Source organism: Typopeltis vanoorti, chromosome 1 (assembly GCF_054136105.1).
Source record: "Typopeltis vanoorti isolate ZY-2024b chromosome 1, IOZ_Tvanoo_1.0, whole genome shotgun sequence".
NCBI lineage: Eukaryota > Metazoa > Arthropoda > Arachnida > Uropygi > Thelyphonidae > Typopeltis > Typopeltis vanoorti.
In genome coordinates, this window is record NC_143549.1 from 130,472,417 (window position 1) to 130,494,432 (window position 22,016).

At 35.3% G+C, this 22,016-nt stretch overlaps 1 protein-coding gene across 1 annotated transcript in view; it reads right to left on the reverse strand.

Moving 5' to 3' along the window:
- The window catches only part of Ube4B (Ubiquitination factor E4B), a 418,857-nt gene that overhangs the window by 196,662 nt on the left and 200,179 nt on the right, over nucleotides 1–22,016 (reverse strand). Inside the window, exon 11 of the mRNA XM_090393738.1 lies at nucleotides 7,044–7,160. Coding sequence (XP_090249864.1) covers nucleotides 7,044–7,160 — 117 coding nt within the window. The remainder of the gene's footprint in view (nucleotides 1–7,043; nucleotides 7,161–22,016) is intronic.

Here is a 22,016-nt window from a genome sequence, read left to right on the forward strand (position 1 = left end):
CAACATTACGGCTCTCTCTCTGTCCACGTACTACGTTCCGGTTACTTTGTGTGGCAAAATAAATTTTACTTACAAAAAGAAGGTATGGCCATGGGCTCACCTATATCTCTCCCAATTGCTAACTTTTATATGGAAGCTTTTGAGCAACATGCTCTTAATTCCTTTATTCTAAAACCTACAGTTTGGCTTAGATACGTTGACAATGTTTGGCCAAACAGTCCCCAAACGTTAAACACATTCTTTAGCCACCTGAACAAACATGAGCACATACAATTTACTACTGAAATTGAAAATCAGAACTTGCTCCCTTTCCTGGATACATTAGTCACACGTCTTCTCTCTCTCAGGCTGTCTATCCTTCGCTGTTTACTGCAAATCTACACATACCAGCCAATATATACATGCTAACTCACATCACCATCCTTTGCAAAAATTTGGAGTCGTTAACACCCTCAAAAACAGAGCTATAACAATTTGCTCTAATGAACAAGCTCTTAAACAAGAATTAAAAATTATTAGCAATACATTTATAAATAATGGCTAAACAAAAATACTACTACTAAAATTCTTCATAAAACTCAATCAAAAAATAATATAGATTACAGTAAAACAATAGTTATCCCATACATTAAAGGGTTATCAGAAAAAATTAATAGAATCTTACACCATTATAATCTTAATGCCACTTTTAAACCACCTTTAAAATTAAAAAACATTCAACTCCTCTAAGGATCTCCCCCCCCCCCCCATTGGCACATCCTGGAGTTTATTCCATCTATCGCATCTGTAACATACCTTATATTAGGGAAACTGAACATACAATCCTAGCTGTAAAAAAGAGCACAAATGACACATTAAATTTAACAATTGTGGTGAGCAGGCCTCTCAGATCATGCTCTTAACATCCTCTACCAAACTGACTGGAAAAGTACTTGCTTGTTACATCATACAAAAACCTGGTATGAATGGAAATTTAAAGAAGCCTGTGAAATTTTGATTAACCACCCTAATCTTGACAATAATGGTGGCATAAAAATCCTAAGAATTTGGATGGCGCACATTCAGCCCACTTAATTTCCAGCAAACCCTGACTTTAGGACACTAAGCAATTTTTCAGCTTTTATTTGCCACTATCCATACCAGTTGGTTGTAATTTATATGTATACTTGTATAAGTAATTTCTTTTATTTATATTTATTATTTATTAACTTTTCCTTTCTGTAAAAATGTTGCTCTCCAGCTTAATTTAATTTTGTAACCTAATAGATAACAATAATAATAATAGGACTCTAACTTTGATGTAGTAAGGATTTTTTTTTTTTTTTTACCAGAGGTCAGGCCAATAGTTATAATGATCACCATGTAAGCATGAAGGAAAGGGGTTTATATTTGTTGTACACAACACTTTTTTTCTAACTAACAATTGTTTTTGTATTTTTCTTTAATCACTAAAGAATACCTAGCCAGGCTTATGTTTTGGAATACCAGTGCAAAGAATCCGGATGTGCTAGACAAAAAGAAAATTAAATTCTATGCCTTGAAAATACATAGAATCATCAGCTTTGATCCTAGTTACAATATCCTTGTTGACTCATCTGATTATTTACAACATTTTACCAAACTCAAACTGGCATTATTAGAAGAACAAACAACTAGTATACAGATATATGCATACAAGTAAACAGTACAAATGAAGTAAAGAGAAAGTAAAGCTGACAGCCCTGAAAGAAATCATCTAGTAAGCATGGTCGATATTCTTAACCAATGGGCTGAATGTCTGAAGAGAAGTATCCCAAATATGATGTGGTATTAGCAACCATTTTTGTTGAGATGATACTTCACCACAGAGGCTGTATTTGGGAAATAGTCTAGAAAATTTATACTTGTTTCTAGGATATAAAATGGTATTTTCCAATTAATCCTATGATGAGCATCCATGGCATGATATGGCCAGTAAGCCACAGTAGTGGAACTGTAAGCTTTGTGTTCACTGCTTTACCTCTTCAGATCTTTGCTGACCGTCCCATGGATGCTCATCACAGGATTCAGATTAAGGATTCTTGATATTTATATCATGTTTTAAGAAACTGGATGACATACATTAAGCAATCTTATATTAAAAAAACTTGAAAGTGATTGTGATATAATTAAATGCATTGCATCCCTCTTCCCACTTATGTTTACCGATGTGATGCAGAATGCAGTTTATATTAATATCTGTTGTGAAATTTAATTAATTGTGAAAATTAACACATTGACTGCTTACTACAAGATAACTCATAGTTAGCCATTTATACGAGGATGGTCTAAAAAGTTCTCGGCCCAACAATGAAAAAGGGAATTAATAATTTCAAAATTCAACATAATCTCCCTTAAGACTAATACATTTATTCCAGCACCATTATCCAGTCATTGTAGTGGTTCTCAGTAAGATCTGCAAAATACATCTCTACACTTGCAATCACCTCTTGATTCGAAGAAAAACCTGACCAGCAAGGAAGAGTTTTAGTTTGGGGAAGAGACAGAAGTCAAAGGGAGCCAAATCTGGGGAATAGGGTGGATGTTCCACAAATTCATGGCACAGATCCCTTAATTTTCCCATTGACACAACACCTTTGTGGGCAGGTGCATTGTCCTGATGAAAGATGATTTTTTTCTTCTCACTAGGTCTTTTCTCACGAATTTTTTTGTCTAGTCTGGTTAAAAGATGGGAATAATATTCCCCGGTTATTGTTTTAACCATTTCAAGATAATAAATAAACAAAACACTGATGGCATGACCTTTCCTGCTGATGGAATTGACTATGTCGTCTTTGCCGTTGAACAACTGGCTTCTGTCCACTGTTTGGATTTTGGTGGATAATGGTGAATCCAAGTCTCATCCATAGTAATAAATTGATGCACAAAATCAGTTTTATTCTTGTTAAAACGATCCAAGCACTGTTCAGAGATTTTCATGCAAGTGCGTTTTTGATCTGCTGTGAGCAAGCAAGGCACCCATCTTGTGCAAAGCTTTTTCATTTGCAATTCTTCATGCAAAATACATCCTACATGTTCTTTTGAAATACCTATAGTCTCAGTAATTTCACGCACTTTGACTCGCTGGTCATCCAATACCATATCGTGCACTTGATCAATGATTTCTGGTGTTGTTACACTTTTTAGATGTCCTTCATTTGGATCATCTTCAAGGCTGGTACAACCACGTTTAAACTCGGAGCCCATTTCTTAATTGTCAAAAACAAAGGAGAGTGCCCATAAACTTTTATGAATTTCTTTTGCCGTTAAACCTTCTTTAACAAAGATTTTATAACTGCACGATACTCAATTTTATCCATTTCAAGGGATACAGACAACACTTTTGCTTCAGACAGCTGTATAAAACAAACTACTTGATAGAATGACTTGCAATTTCACATGGATGCTTGACAGATGTACCAACTTGGAAAAAAAAAAAAAAATCTTGCCGATAGTGTTGCCATCTATAGTCAAGGCCGAGATCTTTTCAGACCACATCAATTAATTATTTATGAATAATTTAACTAATCAGAATTGATATTACTTAATTTAACAAAACTAACATTATCTTCAGCAAAAACAGACAAATTTAAAAAAGGCCCAACTATGAGTTATCTTGCATCATATTTTCGTTCCAAATATTAGTATACTATTCACAAGCTCTCTACCAGCACCAGACTCGAGGTAGTCTATATATATATATATAGAGAGAGAGAGAGAGAGAGATGTATGTACGTACGTATAAAATTAACATTTATATATATAAAATTAGGACTGCCACTGTCCTAACATGTTAAATGCACTTGTCTGTCTTCACAAACAGAATAAAAAAATGATGTCAATAAAATTATTTCAGAAAATTTAAAGTTTTTATTCAAACAGTTTGTAATTAGACCTTAAAAAGTATCCTAAACTTCCAGGATATTTTCTGAGAACTGCACTTATTTAGTTCAGACATTTTAACCAGCAAATATCAAAGCTTCATCATTCTTTTACTTTAATACACTGAACCTTTATAAATAAGAGGCTGAAAGATAAATTGCTTTTGAAAATAATTAGACATAATTTATTCATTTTTTCTGGATAATTATTTTTATGACTCTTTGTTTGCATATAAGGTTAGTTGGTTTGCTTATGTGATTTTAAAGACTAGTATTTTTGTTATAAGTACACAATTGTATGTCATAGTGCTGATGAATAGAAGAATTGCCGGCAATTTCAATATTACTATTATTATTAAGGGTTAGGGGACTCATCGAGGAAGGCCATATAATACAAGCACTGTCATACTTGTTATTGAATTCATTTGCACTACTTGAACACACAAGTAGTGGCAATGATTCAAATGGCAATCCATTTGAATCATCGCTTTCTTGACAGCATTCATTCTCAGCTTCCAAGGATGCTCTCTCTCATCCTTTCCCCATCCTCCATAAAGTGAAAAATTCCATCAACTGAAATCCTGTATGACACTTTTTTACAAGTTTGTAAGTCTCAATCATATCATCTTGCTTCCTCCTCTTTGCTGGTGACTGCAGTCTACAAATTCGAAATCTGTCTTCATAATCAGTATTCCACAATCCTGATATCGCTTTTAACATTCTTCTCTGCTCTCTCTCTCTCTCTCTTTCCACTGTGTCAGATTCACCACAGGCCCCCTAGGAGACTAGACCTGCACACAACAGTCCAAGTGAGGTCTTATGAAGGCCTTGTAAAGAAGCAAAATGACATCTTTACATGTCAAAGTTCGTTTCAGCACTGAAATCATCCTTTGAGTTCTATTTGCAATCTTTACTATATGGTCCTTGAAAGTCAACTTCCTAGCCGCTAAAACTCCAAGATCCCTAGTCTGATCAGTTTCTTCTAGTATAATCCCACCAATATAATATGACAGTGAATATCTAATGTCACCAAAGTGCATAACTTTACATTTACTAACAATGAACTGACATCCATTTTACCATGCTCACAATTCCAGCCAATTCAAATTATTCTGCCAATACTGTACATCAGCTACATTCATGATTACCTGCCAATCTTTGCATCATCAGCAAATAGCTGTACGTTGGCTGTCAAATCCTTCCCAATGTCTGCTGTTATTCATTAATGTACAAAATGAATAACAGCAGACCAAGGACTGATCCTCGTGTACACCACTGGTGACCTTAAATCTTGCAGACTCACATCCCCCCCATATACCACTTTCTGATATGTGTCAGCCATCATCTTATTTAATCTAATATTTTATAATACAAATCCATATTCTCTAATTTATGCAACAGTCTTCCATGCTGTATTCTGCCAAAAGCCTTAGCAAAATCTAAAAAGTATCATGTTGTATCTATTCCCCTTGTGTAACTTAATGGTAACATTATTATAGAATGAGAGCAAATTGCTAAAACATGACCTTCCCTTGCTAAACCCATACTGTTCATTGCAAAGTGAAGATTCTCTGTCAACCCATTTCTGAATGCAAATTCTAACCAACTTTTCCAAAATCTTCACCATCACTCCAGAAATACTAACAGGTCGATAATTGGATACATCAGTCTTTGCATCATCAACCTTGTGCAATGGGATTACCATACATTCTTCTCACTCCTGTGGAATCATTCCTGTTTTGAAACTCAAATTATATATATCCCTGTTTTGAAACTCAAATTATATAGAATGGTCAAAGGAATAGCCAGTTCAGCTTAACACTCTTTTAGCATCTGTGCTGATATCCCATCAGTCCCTATTGTTGAATTCTTATTCAGTTTGTGCAATAGCTCTAATACCCCTTCACACACAGATGAGTTTCTTCATTCAGAGAAGAGGCAGCTCTGAGCACAATGTTGCATACAACAGGTTGATAGCTTTTAGCAAAACGGGCACTCATTAGTTGAACAACCTCTTCTGAATTTGTCACTCTTGCACCGTCTGCATTCAGTAGAGTTATTCTTTCATATTCATTCTTTCTTTTACTTGAACATAAAAACAAAATTCGTTGAGGGGGGGGGGGGTGTCTTTAGCTTATAAGCCAGTTTCTTTTCATACTCAGACTTCACCTTCTGTACAATAGTTGTGACTCTTCTGGCCTGCTTATAATTTTCATAATGGACATCATCCTCATGCACACAGTATTCCTTCCACATCATCCTCTTCTTACAAATTTCTTGCTTGATAAGATTACATATCCACTTCACTCCTACTTTATTTATTCTTTGAACTCTAGGAACACATTCTGATATTACATCATTTAAGTATTTTTTTTTGTGTGTGTGGTTTTGTTCACTGCAGCATCTGTAAAATGCATTTGCTTTGTAAAGTAAATGTTTTGAGGAAAGAAAGTGAAACTAGTAAGTGGGAGGGAGAATGCCAGAAGTGGGGGAAGAGTAAGATGAATGACAAAGGATGAGAACACATGGGCATGACTGTAGGTGAGGTTGTTGTTTCAAGTAAGGTGTTGAAAGTGAGCATGGATGTATGCAGCATGAGTGATAGTAAGAATGAAATAGTGGAAAATGAAGAGAACGAACTGAAGCTAATGAAAAAGAGAGTGCACTTATATGGCAATCTCCATCCGAAGAAAAATAATGAGATAGAATGTGTGGAAAAATGCTTGGCAGATAGCATAATATGGCAAAGAAGTAACAAAAGATGGGGGGGGGGGGATATGAGGAGAGAGAGAGAGAGAGAGAGAGAATGCAGATCATAAAAAAGTGGAAGGAGAATAAGGATCAAATTTTGTACGGTAATTTCATGAGAACAAGATCCTCCCAATAACCAAAATTCGTGTAATTTTTTTTAAATTCTGTATTTAATTGAGGAATGCTTTTTAAAGGGTGGTAAGTACAATTGAAAGAAGAGCATTATGCTACTGTATGTGTTTATGCAATTTTAATAAGACATCCACAGTTTTTGAGTCCCTTTCCTTCAATGTTTAACAGCAAGAGGTACAAAGACTTGCAGAATCAGCTCCAGTTTATTTATGAATAATTTAACTAATCAGAATTGATATTACTTAATTTAACAAAACTTACATTATCTTCAGCAAAAACAGACAAATTTAAAAAAGGCCCAAGAAAGGAGAGTTTTGTAATTTCACGACCCCCTGCTGGAGAAATAGCTTCAGGTAGCCACAGCTTCTCTTGAACCAACTAACAAAACAAAAGATAAAGAAATCAGATTTCTTAGTAAAGATGTTTTGTTATTTACAGATTATTAAAAAAAAAAAATTTAATACACAGCAAACATTTTAATAATCTAGAATTCTCAAAATAATAAGCTTAATTGTAAATTGGTTAAATTTTTATTAACTGGCTTTTTTTCAAAACTATATTTCCTATAGGGTGGCTTTTATTTTTTTCGTGGTGTTCCAAAAGAGGATGGCAGAAGTATTAGGCTGAGAGGTTCAAGGAAGAGAAGGAGAGAATCACCTTTGGAAAACTAAATGCAGAAGGTCATTTTTATTTTTCAGGAAATGATAACATATACCAGAATATTAATTATAAAAATTTTAATTAATACTTTCCTATATTTTGGCAATGTTACATTGCCATCATCAGGGATCATAAAAAACGATATGTGCATGCAGGCACTAACACTGAGCAAATGAGGCTGAACAAAGTCAACAGAAGTTGGGCTGAGAGTCCTAAAACAGTACCTCCCCTAGTGGGCTAAATTGGGTTGTCTTGACCATTGGGCTGGCATTCCTAAAATATATGCTTCCCAGATTTGGGGCAGTCTCATGCTTTCCACACCTCAACAAATTTGTTGAGGTTTGGAAAGTATTTTAAAACTGAGGCAGATTCTATAAATAGTCTTTCAAACTTGTATTTGCTGTGGCATAATAGCATGGCCTTCTTCTAGCATATCCCATACGCTGGAAGAAGCGCTTGTCGCAATGTTGAACGTCGACTTTTGGACAATCCTTTCCAGCATCTCGAATGCTTCAGTGTTCTCACAAAACCTTAACCACCAAAAAGTAACCTCTCAAAAAAAAGAATTTCAGGCTCTGCAAGAGATAAAATGCAACAATAGAATAATAATTACTACTCAGGTAAGCTTGCCTCTTTACTACTAGATCATTCTATAGAATATGATCCTACCAGCATACAAATCAGAACATCCCATAGGCTCTCCCTGAAAAGGTTATTTCTTGGCCTATGGAAGTTACAAACAGATTAAACTCTTATAACTCTAGATCCCCCCCCCCCCCAACCATGGGGTGGGGGTCTAGAGTTATAAGGTTTTAATTTAAGGGTCTAGAGTTATAAGGTTTTAATTTAAGGGTCTAGAGTTATAAGGTTTTAAACCTAGCCCCAGATATATGGACTACCAAAAATCCATAAACAGAATGTGCCATTATGTCCGATTGTGGATGTTACTGATTCACTCACATACAAATTAGTCAAACATTTAGCCAAACTGCTCACACAATATACTAGCAACATACCTTCACACATAAAAAACTCGGCCTACTTTAAAGCCCGTATAGAAAACATGGCACTTCAACAGACTGACAAAGTGATGAGTTGTGATGTCTCCTCCTTATTCACTAATGTCCCACTCAAAGATACCTTAGACCTCATGCAAGACATATTTCCTCCCGATATCTCAGCCCTATTTCAGTTCACCATGAACTCAGGCTATTTCATTTAATCAGGAAAATTCTACAAACAGAGGGGGGGGGGGGGGAACTGCCATAGGTTCTCTACCATCTCCACCCCTGTTCAACTTCTTTATGGAGACCGTGAAAGAAAAAGTCTTAAACTTTGCCCCACAAAAACCCACTGTCTTGCTAAGCTACTTGGATGATGTGTTCTCCATTTGGCTGCATGGCCTGGATACATCCCACAATTTCTTAACATGCCTAAACAAACAACACCCCAAGATTTTACCTTTGAAAAGGAAAACAACAACAAGTCTCTCATTCCTAGATACTCCAATAACAAGCCAGCCTGAAGGATCCCCGGCATTCCCCATTTACAGAAAACCCTACACATACAGGTAGATACATCCATCAGTAGTCGCCCAACAGCAACTCCCCCCCCCCCCCCCCTTCAAAGCAGAGATCATTCAAAATCTATAACCATTCCATATATTCAGGGCACATCCAAAAAATTAACAAAAATCCTAAGGAAATACAACCTTACAACCAGTTACAGCCCACATAAGAAACTGGCATCTCTTATCTGCTCCACCAAACACCAGCCACATCCTCTATGCCTACCAGGTTCCTTGCAGTTGTAAACTGTCCTACCATGGACAGGCAGGACAGCTAATATCAGGATATCCGAACACAAGGACTAATCCAGTTTCACCAATACAGCTACTCAAGACTTGCTGACAATGCAATCTGAAAGGCCATTCTATTACACCGCAGCAAATACAAGTTTGAAAGCCTATTCATAGAATCTGCCTCAGTTTTAAAAAACTTTCCAAACTTCAACAAATTTGGGTGCATAACACTGCCAAAATATAGGAAAGTATTAATTCAAGTTTTTATAATTAATAGTCTACAATACATTGTCATTTCCTGAAAAATTAAAAGTGGTGTATAATCAACGTATAAGTTTATCAACAAGAATTAAATGCAGAATGCTGTTCCATAATACAAACTGAATGAAGCATGAGGAGGAATTAATTCAATGTACTTTAAGTTGAACTATAAATGGATGTGGATCAGAAGTGGCTCATTTTTGTATAAGTGTAGAGAAAGTGGAGAAATGATGAAAACCAATTCAACTGAACAGCACCTGCAAATATACATAATAGGAAAGGCAGAAAAAATGTCACAAAGGATGGAATGAGTGACTGAGATGGGAAGGGAGACAGAGAGAGAGAGAGAGAAGTTAACAATTAACTAGGCTGTTCCCTCAAGGATAGCATTAATAATTTTCAGGAAAGTTTTTGGTGCACTATCCCAAACATGAGAACAGTATTCTAAGGTAGGATTGGATCAATTTAGAATCTGTATAACATTAACAGCTGTACAAGTCAGAAGGAATGTCATGAATGCAAAAAAGTGCACCAGGTTTTCTGAAGGTTGGAAAAGCTGTATAAGTATAGAGATGTAAGTTAAATTAAGATGATAAATCTAATCTTGCCTTGCAATACAAGCTTTAATAAAATATTAAAAAAAAAAGAGAAAGATTAAGTGAAATTCTTTGGTGAGGAAAAAAGATAGGACTGTTTTGGTAGCAGTAAAAATAATAAGGTTTTCCTAGTTCAACTCAAAAATGATAAGATCAGCATTTAGGGCATTAGGAATGGATGGTCTGAAAGCATGGAATGTCCAAGCATTACAAGGTTTGTAATAGATGGAAAAGAGGGGACAAAAGCAAGGAAGTTTGGGATTCTTCAGTATTAGAACAGAAGACATGGTTATTGTCAACTATGACACAGCGAATTATCACAGAGGAAAGTAGCTACTCAGTTACAAGCTATCTTATGGTTTACTTTATGGAAAACAGACCATAAGATGTTAACTTGAATAGAGTTAACTCACACTATAGAGCACTTATAGAACCTCGAGAATAGTTTGTTTTGGAAGAGAGTTTGCTAAGCAAATTTTCTTTAGAATAGCACTGTGTTTCTGGTACCTCAGAACTTCTTGGTAGCCTGTTATAATATCTGCTAGAGTGAAATATCCACTAGAGTATGCTAAGCAGGTTTTTGACTGGACTTTTTGTTTATATCAGTCCACAGGCTGTATTATGAAAATTTATTATTATTGTCATTATAAAGATATCGTCATGGAATCATAAGACTCACAGGAGACCCCCTCACTAATCTTTATATGTATAATATCTATCATACCTCTCCTTAAAGTCATTCAACTGTCAGAGCACTCATAACGACTTTCTGCAATACATTACATTTATTCGCCACTCCACAAGCAAAGAATCTAGTCCACACACACACACACTCTTGCTAACAACTTATATGCTAGCAACTTATAAGTTTCTATAATGTCCCCTCTTTTTCTCCTGTCAAGTAAACTTTGTAACCCACACACCTTCAACCTATCCTCATAGGGAGCAGAGCATTCCACACACCTGTTGCCAGCTTCGTTACTTGTCTCTGGATCCCCACCACCTCCTGATCCAAAAGAAATCCAAGTGACCAACTCTGTGCATAGTAATCAAGATGCAGCAAAATCAAAACCTTATAACTGCCTATCTCTATTTGTTAATATGTTTTCAACATCTAAGTAATCCTTTCAAGTATTCTGCCAACTTCTGCAATATGTCCTCAACCATCAGCTGCAAAATTGCTAGCCTCATCAAAATTTTCTGCAATCCAGTTCCATCAATTTGATACACAGTATGCAACCTTTTCAACCCAAAGTGCATAATCTTATATGTATTTTGCAACATTTCACTGACAACCATTTTCCTTTGTACACATGTACACACTCCGAATTTATTAAAATCATCCTTCAGGATATCTATATCATCCTTAACTATTACTCTCCTCAGTTGTGCATCATCAGCAAATAACTGAATACCCCCCCCACACCATTAAATCATTCCCTATGCCACTCTCATTCTCCTAGATTCCATTACACCATATACCTTTCTGGTGTCTGCTGTCAGCCAATCTATGTCAACAGTGTTATACTCATTCCCATTTGTTCCAACTTAAATAATAGATTTCCTTCGAGTATTCTGTCAAATGCTTTTACAAGTCCAATCAGTATCATGGTATGGCTATTTCCCTTATCTAATGCTGATCTCCATCTCTTATAAAATGAGAGTAAATTACTAAGGTAGTGCCTACCTTTTACAAAACTGTGCTGTCCACCTCACCTCACAGAGTATCATATTATTTTTCAACTTCTTGAATACTTTAACCACCACACCAGAAATACTACCTGGTCTGTAATTTTCTACTTCTGTCTTAGAACCACATTTATGTAATATAACTATCTTACCTCTTTCCACTGCCTTGAAATCTTGTCAGAACTGAGACTTAAATTAAACAACTTCATCAGTGGTACTGCCAATTCTCTTACACATTCTCATGGCACACAGGCCCACATGCCATACACTCCCACTGCAGTATTCTCAGTGACATTTTTCAATATGTTGCGCATCTCCAATTCACCTACTGTAATTCTCACACGAGCAAAATCTCCACCTGGACGATAAATCCTTGCTGGGAGATCACTTAGTAACTCAACTATTTATTCTCCTTCTGTCACCTTCCTGCCATCGACACTGTTAAAATTATCATTCCATAATAGCAAAAACCAAAATGATGGTTTTAACCACCACTCCAGAAATATTAACTGGTCCCTAATTTGCTACTTCTGTCTTGGAGCCACCTTTATGTAATAGAACTATCTTACCTCTTTCCACTGCCTGAGCATATAAATACAAAATGTTAGATTCAAGCAATGACAAGTAAAAGAAAGAGTAGGTGTAGTATTTGACACTAAATAAGAGGCAAAATCTTCTTGAATGGTAGGCAACATCAAGTAGAGTGATGTGGACAAATATCAGAATGGGGAACTGGACAATGAGACTTATTTATGCCTATGGTCCTGCAGAAGATTCTACTAGGGTAGAAGTGGAAGAATTTTTTGAGGCTTTAGAAAAAGCAACTGACACAATGAAAAATGAAAAGTTGGTCCTTGTTGGGAATCTAAATAGCAGAGTAGGAAATGATAGTCAGACAGACAAAAATATTTTGGGAAAATTTGGAGGAAAGAGTAAAGCTAATAATAATGGCAAATACCTGTTGCATTTCTGCTCAGGATATGGACTGGTTATTACAAACACCATGTTCCAACATAAAAATATGCACAAATTCACATGGAGAAAAGAGGCAATGAACAAGAAAAGTCTTATTGACTATATTATTGTTGATAGTGATATTTTCTCACTGGTGAAGGACACTAGAGTGTAGAGAGGATTTGAAATTGGAAGTGATTACCATTTAGTCTTGAGTAGGATAAAATTGAATTTCATATTGAAAAGAAGGTTTTAAAGTTTTAAAGTGAATAAAAGTTGAGCAGTTTTCAGATGTTAACTATAGACTAAAATACACAAAAATTATTCAAGAAAAAATGAAAGAGTTTGATAACAGGAGCCAAACTTGGAGATTCAGTGGCAAATCCTGAAGAAAACATTGATTGATTCAGCCAGAGAGGCATGTGATGAGGTTGTCTGTCTGCAAGGACAGAAAAATCAGAAGAAAAAAAAGACAAATGTAAGAAAGTTAAACACTGGGTAAAACTAGCTAAACAAAAGTTGTGAAAAGACTTTGGTAAGAACAGAAAATAAATATCAAGAAGGTGGCAAGATATTCTGGAGGTTGTAATTGAAAAAGCTCAGAAATGGAGGAAAGAGTGCTGTAAAAGGAATTAGAAATGATAAAGGTGACAAGAAAACTGGAGAAAAAGATATCATTGATGTATGGGGTAATTACTTTGAAAAATTGCTGAAACAAGCAGTGATGACAGCACAATGGTAAAAAACACTCAACGGATGCAATCAGGAATACATATCCATACTGGAAGAAGAAAACCATCATCAAATTCCTGATATGTATCCTCAAGGGGTGTACAGGATATGATATTAACTAACTTCCTATCTACAATTTTCCTCCAAATCAATCTGTTAATTGTCAAGACTCCAACATTATCAGATCTTATATTTCTGTCTTCTAAGGCACTTTTTACTGTATCAATCCACCTATACGAGTATCTTGTCATCTTCTTTATACTGCCAACCTGGCAGAGAACACTTGTTTTGCTAATTTTTCTTCTACCATTTTGTTTAAGTGACCATACCACCTGAGATTAGCTCTGCTATACATTGGTGAAGAACAAGCTGGATTCAGGCCAAATAGAGGCTGTCAGGATAAGATTTTCACTTTAAGACAAATAGTTGAGAAATCTTGGGAATATAACAAGGATTTGTATTTAAGTTTTGTTGGTCTGGACAAGGCATATGATAAGATGCTAAGAGGAAAGCTCTTCAAAATGCTATACTTATATGAGGTAAATGGGACATTATATCAAAACAATACATGGTCTCTATTTAAGCTGTAAGTAAGCAGTTAAAAGTGAAGGAGGTACAGGAAGATGGTTTGAGGAAAAATCAGGTGTGCAATGAGAATACACATTAACTCCACTGTTATTCATTATCTGTATGGATCACATTATGAAGGTTAAATCTGATATCAAAATTAATTATGTTAATCTTGGCTCTTTATTTTATGCAGATGTTATACATCTGAATAAATCCAGTACAAGTCTGCAAGATTCCCTGACTAAATTGAATAACTGTCGTATGATGATGATAATAGCGCAAAAACTCTTTTGGATTTACTTTGCCCCACTTAGCTAATTTTCTCTCATAATCTGATTTAACCTTCCTTACCATACCAGTCACTCTTCTTGCTTGCACTTTGTATGCTAATCACCTTTTCTTCATATTCCCTCCAACAATGTTTCTTTTGTATCACTACTCAATCACTTAACCCCCCTACTTGGTTTATCCTTCTGACTGATGCTGCTTCTCTCAAACAATCCTTATGGCTTCTTAAGCCACAGTACTGTTCATAGCTGCATTCTAAGTGGGTCATAATTATCAGCTTTGTGGTTAAATCCTTTCTTGACTGAGAATTCCACATGTTTAGCTACCTCCCAGAACAAGACTACATGGTTGCATTCCCTGATTCAGATGCAGAGTGTCAATTGTAGTTATGGATAATAATCTTCTGATGCTATTACCATATTCAGCACTCTCAAAGCCCTGGTCTCCTTCATGACATGCTGATTCAGATAATTATCCCTTAGTAATTTAATAAATTCCACGTTCATCCTGCTACCCCAACTATATGCACCCACACTTGAAGACCCCCCCCCCCATAATAATTGTTTAGCCTGCACTGACTGTACTAATCTAGTGATGCCTGACAACTACATTATCCTGTGGACAACATCCCAGCCTATAGCAACAACCAACAATATATTTTGTTGTGCGGGCCTGTATCTCGCACCAGGTAGCTTAAATGAACCATCTCCCCCAGACCTAAAATCATCTTTAACTTCTAATTTTATAATTGAAGTTCTTTAACTATCATCAACAATATCTCACCTTCTATACTATTCCTGCTATCTTCCCCCAAAACACAATACCCTTGACATTCATCTCAGTAACTATATACTTTTCTGTCAACCAGGTATCATTGATGTCAATAATTTTTGCATTGAGCTGACCATAACAAAAATTCCTCTCCTTTAATATGATCTTTATCACAGAATATTTGTACATTCTTCAAAATATCAAGACAAAGAAAAATGTGATCACCAAATTTCTAGTGAGATCTCAACAGAAACCTGCCCATGGTAATGAAATATACCGAAGAGGATATATTTTTTGTACTTCAAGAACATAAAGTTACACAAAACTGTACCAATCTAACAGATAAGCTTAGGGGGTTGATGGTTATTCATTACTTGTTTTTTTTAACGGTATTAACAACATCAAACAATTTTATCAAAGAGATGTTTTATTAACTTCTTAAATTTTGCTGAATTTCAACTCAGCATCATCAGAGCACACCACACTTGTACACATGACAGTGAGTGAGTGAAACAATACAATTGCAATGGAGAAAAGATCTAAAGTCCTATTTTTTGGCACCCATGCCCTCGTTAGAAGGCGTTTTGTCCATTGCAATTGTATTGTTTCACTCACTGTCACGTGTACAAGTATGGTGTGCTCTGATGATGGTGAGTTGAAATTCAGCAAAATATAAGCAGTTAATAAAACATCTCTTTGATAAAATTGTTTGGTGTTGTTAATACCATTAAAAAATAAGTCAGGAAAACTGTACCAACTTATGGATGTTATCAGGACTTGGTGGAGGAGGGAGCTGGTTTTTCTAATCATTGTTAGCAGACACACAGAGAGAGAGAGAGAAATATACATTCACATACCACACAATGAAGGATGAATCACAGGCACGCCTATTTTTAGATATATTTATAATATCACTGACACTTAGATCATATGTATTTGGATAATGGTAGTGAAAATATATATAATTCAATCAGATAATTTTATCTGATTCATTCAGATAAAATTATGTAAATCGTTAAAGAAAAAAAAGTAACACAAACTTTAGAATTTTTACTGATGCAATCATATCAGGATTTGAAATTTTTACACCCATTTTTACACACTCAATTCCATCCAAACTAATAATCCCAGACTGATAATTGAAATCCTATACTATAAGAATTCTTCACCAATATTATCATTTGAATATGGTATCCACTGATGAGACATCAATAAAGGTTGAAACCACTCTGGGTAGTGGCCCCTCCAATAATGCATAAAATTTTACATTCAACTGATTCAAATTTGAAAGAATGGGTGATTTGCATTATGGGATAAACTAAGGCAATTAATGCAAAGTCATTGGTCTCTGTATGGTGGCCTAGTCATGAAGATACTTCATGCACAAACAATGTTTACTTACACTTGGATAAAGGATGAAACAAGAATATAATTTCTTAGAATCTTTAACTTAAGATAATTTGAAATAATCCCAAATTTGAAATATTACTGATTAGGTTTTTGTCAAAAGTTTTTCACTTGGTTATACTATAAATTAAAGATGCCAAGAAATTATATCCCTTGTTTAATCCTTTATCCAAGTATAAGCAAAAAAGGTTTGCACATGAAGTAACTTCATGACTGGGCAACTGGTACATAGCGGCTAATGACTTAACATCCATTGCCTTAATATCCCATAATGCAAAGCACATATAGTTATGGACATGTAGAATGCTATGCATTAGGGGAAGTGCCACTACCAAGACCAGTTTCAACCTTTATTGAAGTCTCATCAGTGGAAGCCAGACCCAGAAATAATATTAAAGTTGAAGTAATGCATAAATTATATTTCCATATACAAGTAGCCAAAAGGTGTCACACATTATTACTAAAATATTCTGGATTAGAGATAGATATTGAAAGATTTTCCCCTTGGTTATGCTATAAATTAAAGCTGGCAAGAAATTATATTCTTGGTTTAATCCTATATCCAAGTGTAAGCAAGAAAGCAAAGTTTGCACATGAAGTGACTTCAAGCTGGGCAACTGGTATATAGAGACTAATGACTTCAACATCACTTGCCTTAATATCCCATGATGAGACCTCAATAAGGTCAAAACTGGTCTGGGTAGTGACCCTTCACATAATGCATAGAATTATACATGTCCGTAAGGATATGTGCTTTGCATCATGGGATACTAACGCAAGTGATGTGAAGTCATTAGCATCCATATATGAGATGTCCAGTAGTGAAGTTAACTTCAGGTGCAAACTTTGTTTGCTTACACTTGGATACAGGATTAAACCAAGAATATAATTTCTTAGCATCGTTAATTAATGAGGTCTTTATTCCAAATCCATCAAATGACTATTAAGAACAATAATTTCCATGGCATTTGTCCAAAGATGAGTGACATTGATTAAGATTGTTCCCCGTGAGACTGCCAGTATGGATGAACGTTGGTAATATATGGATATTTAATAACATAGATAAATTATATGAAAGTTATGCTTATTTTAAATACTGAATGACATGTAAAGTGAATGATGCAATATAGTGTGTTTGCAATATTTTACTTTTTTTTTTCTCTCTCACAACCTTCACATTATATTTTCATCCAAATGTGCTGAAATTGCCAAGAGAATTTGACAACAAAATCAGGAACTGCTATATTACAAATATGTTCAAAATTATTGAAAGATACTGCAAAAGTGTTTAAGGAAGAATTGATCTCTTCAATACTTCCTCTTTCAAACAGTCTGAATGGAATGAATTTCCCTGAGGAATGATCTTACACAATGCAATCATACTTTGGAAAATGACTGAGCAATGTGACAGACATAACTGTGAAGAATGAAAGAAGTCCCCCTCTACAATCCCACATTAGTACAACCTTGGTTTTAGTGCAACTGGGATAAATATTTCAAAAGTAACACCAGAAGCAGCTATATCATAAATTTACTCAAACATGTCATTATTCAAATTAGTTGAATAATGTGACCTGTAAGTGTCTACAGAATATGATCCCATCTTTACAACTCTCCCCCCCCTTCATTTCTTTCTGATCAGTCTGCATTTCTCAAGGGAGATTTATCAACATAACAAACAACTACATTCCAAATCTAGGTGAAATAATTTGAGTGAATTTCTTAGTGATTTGTAGAAGTGTCTGAAAAGGAGAAAGAAAACAATGCTTTCTAAGTGTATTTTCACTAGTTTCAAATTGATCTTTTTTTTTTTTTTTGTTAATGGGATTTAATGCTTCAGATTTGGCAGGCTATAACTTGGTGAATGGTTTAGTCAAGTGAAATTAGCAGATTGATAATATTCAACTAAGTAACAGAATTACTATACATAGGTTGGATTTTGATCCTAATGATTCTCATAATAAGATTAAACAGTAACTTTTTTTTTTATGACTCCCACCATGAAATGTAAGCATTTGTGCTATGAGTGTCTAAGGATTTTTTTCTATTTTTATTAATTACATATATATATATATTGTTGTAATTAGGATTGACTCGGGATGTATACATTTATAAAATTAAAATTTAACCGACTAGAACCCGAGAAAGTATAACAAAAAACTTTAATAAATCACGATCAGTTTCATCGGTGTTCCAACTTCTTCAAGTGAGTAAGAAATAACATAAGACTTAAAAAAATAACAAGGCAAAAAACATGGACTTTCCAGCTGAATAAAAAGAAGCAGAATAATAACAGTCATATTTGAATAGGTGACCACGTGCTACTGTTGGCATGAGTAGAATGTGTGTGACAGCTAATTTTATGATTCCCATAGCACCAGTATTGGATTACTGCGCTATGGGAATCAGGCAAATTGTAGCTTGGATTGTTGTTCAAGTGTGAAGGGTCCAGAACTATTTCTTTGGATTCTATAATTCGTCTTTCAAATTCATCCTTGCATATATATATAAATTGGTTGTGCAGTCCCAATCAACTTGGTGTGGCCGTTCTTCGAGGTTAGAGTTTGCGGAGAAGAGAACATGACTGGAAAGGGCACTCACTCGTGTTCTACTGTAGGAGATGTCACATCTATGTTCCTCAAGACGAAGTGAAATAGATTTATCTGTCTGGCCAAAATAAGGTCGACCACAGTCGCACATAACTTTATAAACACCAGGAAAATGCAGTTGGTTGTGTTTTAGTCGACTCAGAAAAGTATATATATAATTTTTTTTTTTTTTTTTACTTTGGATAATCTGGGAACCTGTTCTACAAACCAGTGGAACTTTTTCAAGTCCCTCCAGAGCTCCAAAAAACAAGGCAGTGGTCTCACATCAGGTATTAAAATTTTTCTCCTGCCTAAACACAATTACAAACATTCCTGCCATAGTGGGATTTGAACCCATAGCCTCTTGGTTTAGAGAGAATGAGATCAGCAACAGTAGTTGGCCAAACGAAAGAGTGTTTTCCTTCTCTATAGATGCTTCTGCAAGTTGTAATCTTCAACATATTTTGACCAAATTTGGAAAATAATTGTTTCTTATGTTAGTGAAGATTCTCTAAGCTCAAACTAATCAGACAAAAAAAAAAAAAAAAAATGAATGTGTGTGTGTGTGTGTGTGTTGGAGGGTTAAGGATCATGTTCTTTGCAGACATATGTAAGAATATTCATCCAATTTTAACCAATTTTCTTATGCTTAAGGTCCTATGAGAAATTCAGCTCAATCAGACTAAAATGAATAGAGAGCTTGTTGGGAGAGGGAGGCAACTATCTTCATAGACAACTGAAAATCACAATGCTCATGCTTTTGACCAGATTTGAAATATACTTGTTTTAAAGTCCCCTTCCCTCATAATTATTGCAAAATTGGAGCAAAGTGGTGGGTAGGGTTGTCGATGATAAATTAAAAAAAGTAAAATGTCACAGCCACCACAACCACAAGTTGCATCTAATCAACTTAGAAAATTTATTCCTTGCTTGTTTTACAAACTTCATCTAAAAATAAGTAATATCTCATAATAATAATAAAGACATATGTAAAAATGTGAGCAGGAACTGCAGAAGCAGGAGACTAGCTACAATACAGAAGTGGTGACTTGGTTGATACTGTTTTAATTGTTAAGAATACATATTATTCTTCTCTAAAATTCAAGCAGAAACATAACAATCCATTAACTGTTTAAAAATGCAGATAAACTAGATGTTTATCTGCATTTTTGGATGCTCTCTCAATATATATATATATATATATATATATATATATATATATACAGGGTGTTCGGGATAAATTTGACATATTTATAATTAATTATATTTTTCCGTAAGTTACATGTATTAACACACACTTCTCTTCATTTAAAAGTTTGGACCCTTCTTCATTCATATACAAGATGTCAGAAAGGATGGATAGCTGGAACCCACCTGAATCATGGAAGAGAATAACTTGTATCATGATGATTCGTGCCCGCCATCAAAATAAGGATATTACGACTGCTGCCCAATGCTCCCTGAATACAGTAAAAACAATCAGGCATGAACTAGAGACTTGCAATGGTGACTACGAGGATGTAGCAAGAAGAAAGATCCCTAGCAGACGATCTGATTGCGTTCGTACAGCAGAATTCCTCGCAAATCTGCAGGAACAGGTGTTGAAGAACCCTGGCATTGGAATTCGGGCTTTGTTCGTGGAGTTGCTAACTGTACTCAAGCCCTGGATAACAAGGGTAGCCAATGGTAGGCCGTATGTATGGCAGCAGGATTCGGCCCCTTGCCACACCTCTGGGAAAAGTCAAAAATGGTTGTCTGAAAATTTCTACGACTTCACCAGTCCAAATGTTTGGCCTCCAAACTCCCCAGACCTTAACCCCATGGATTATTTTGTATGGGGCGCAGTTGAAAAAGACACCAATCGCACTTCCAGTAATACAAAAGCCCAGTTAATGGATAAAATTAAAACAGTTTTTGCGGCCCTTCCCAGGGAGACTGTAGCATCAGCTTGTTCGAGGTTCCGAAGCAGAATTGAAGCTGTGATCGATGCTAATGGTGGTTATTTTGAGTAAATCTTGTTGATAGTATTGTAATTAACTCTGCCTGTAATGTTTTTTTGTCAATTCATTAAATTTAATAGATACAAAGAAGATTTTCTTTTTCCTTACGAAACTGTCAAATTTATCCCGAACACCCTGTATATATATATATATATATATACTGTCTGTCTCTGGCTGACAGACAGTATATGGCTGTCTCTGGAAGTTATTAAGGCATCATATGTAGCATCTAATGGTGTAAATATTTTTTTTTCCCCCTCAGAAAAATATAATTTATTTAAATGGCTTTTACATGGGTATCCTCAATCATTCACATTTTTCAACAAAGCTTTTATCATTCTTAATAAGCTTTTGACATTGTTGAGTGAGATGCTGCAACTCTGACATTGGCACTCTTCATGAATAGCTTGTTTCAGTTCCTTATCATATGCAAAATGGCATCTTTGGAGTACATTCTTCAGCAGGCCAACCAGTGCTAATCAGAATTCCAGATCTAGGATATGGACAGAATGGGGGAGATCACTCTAGCTAAATGTTGCAATTGCATCTCTTGTGTGCAAACTGATGAGGGGTGGTGGCATGGAGGAGGACCTCATCCATGGACACCAAGGACCTCAAGTTTCTGACATTATTTCCATATATATTTTTCAAGTGCATATGGATTTCTATCAGACCCACATCTTCAGCAGTAAAGAATCCAAACCATCACTCTCTACTTCCTATACATATATAAAAGGTACCATTTTGAACTACTTGTATACTGCACATTCATTGACCAATCACAGCAACATGCACTGAGGTGGAACTAGAAGCTACTACTGTCCATTCAGTGATGTGTGAAGATTTCTGCCATGATGAATTGAAAAGGAAAAACAAAAAAACAGAAAGCATAACCCCTCCTTGTAAAATGATGATAA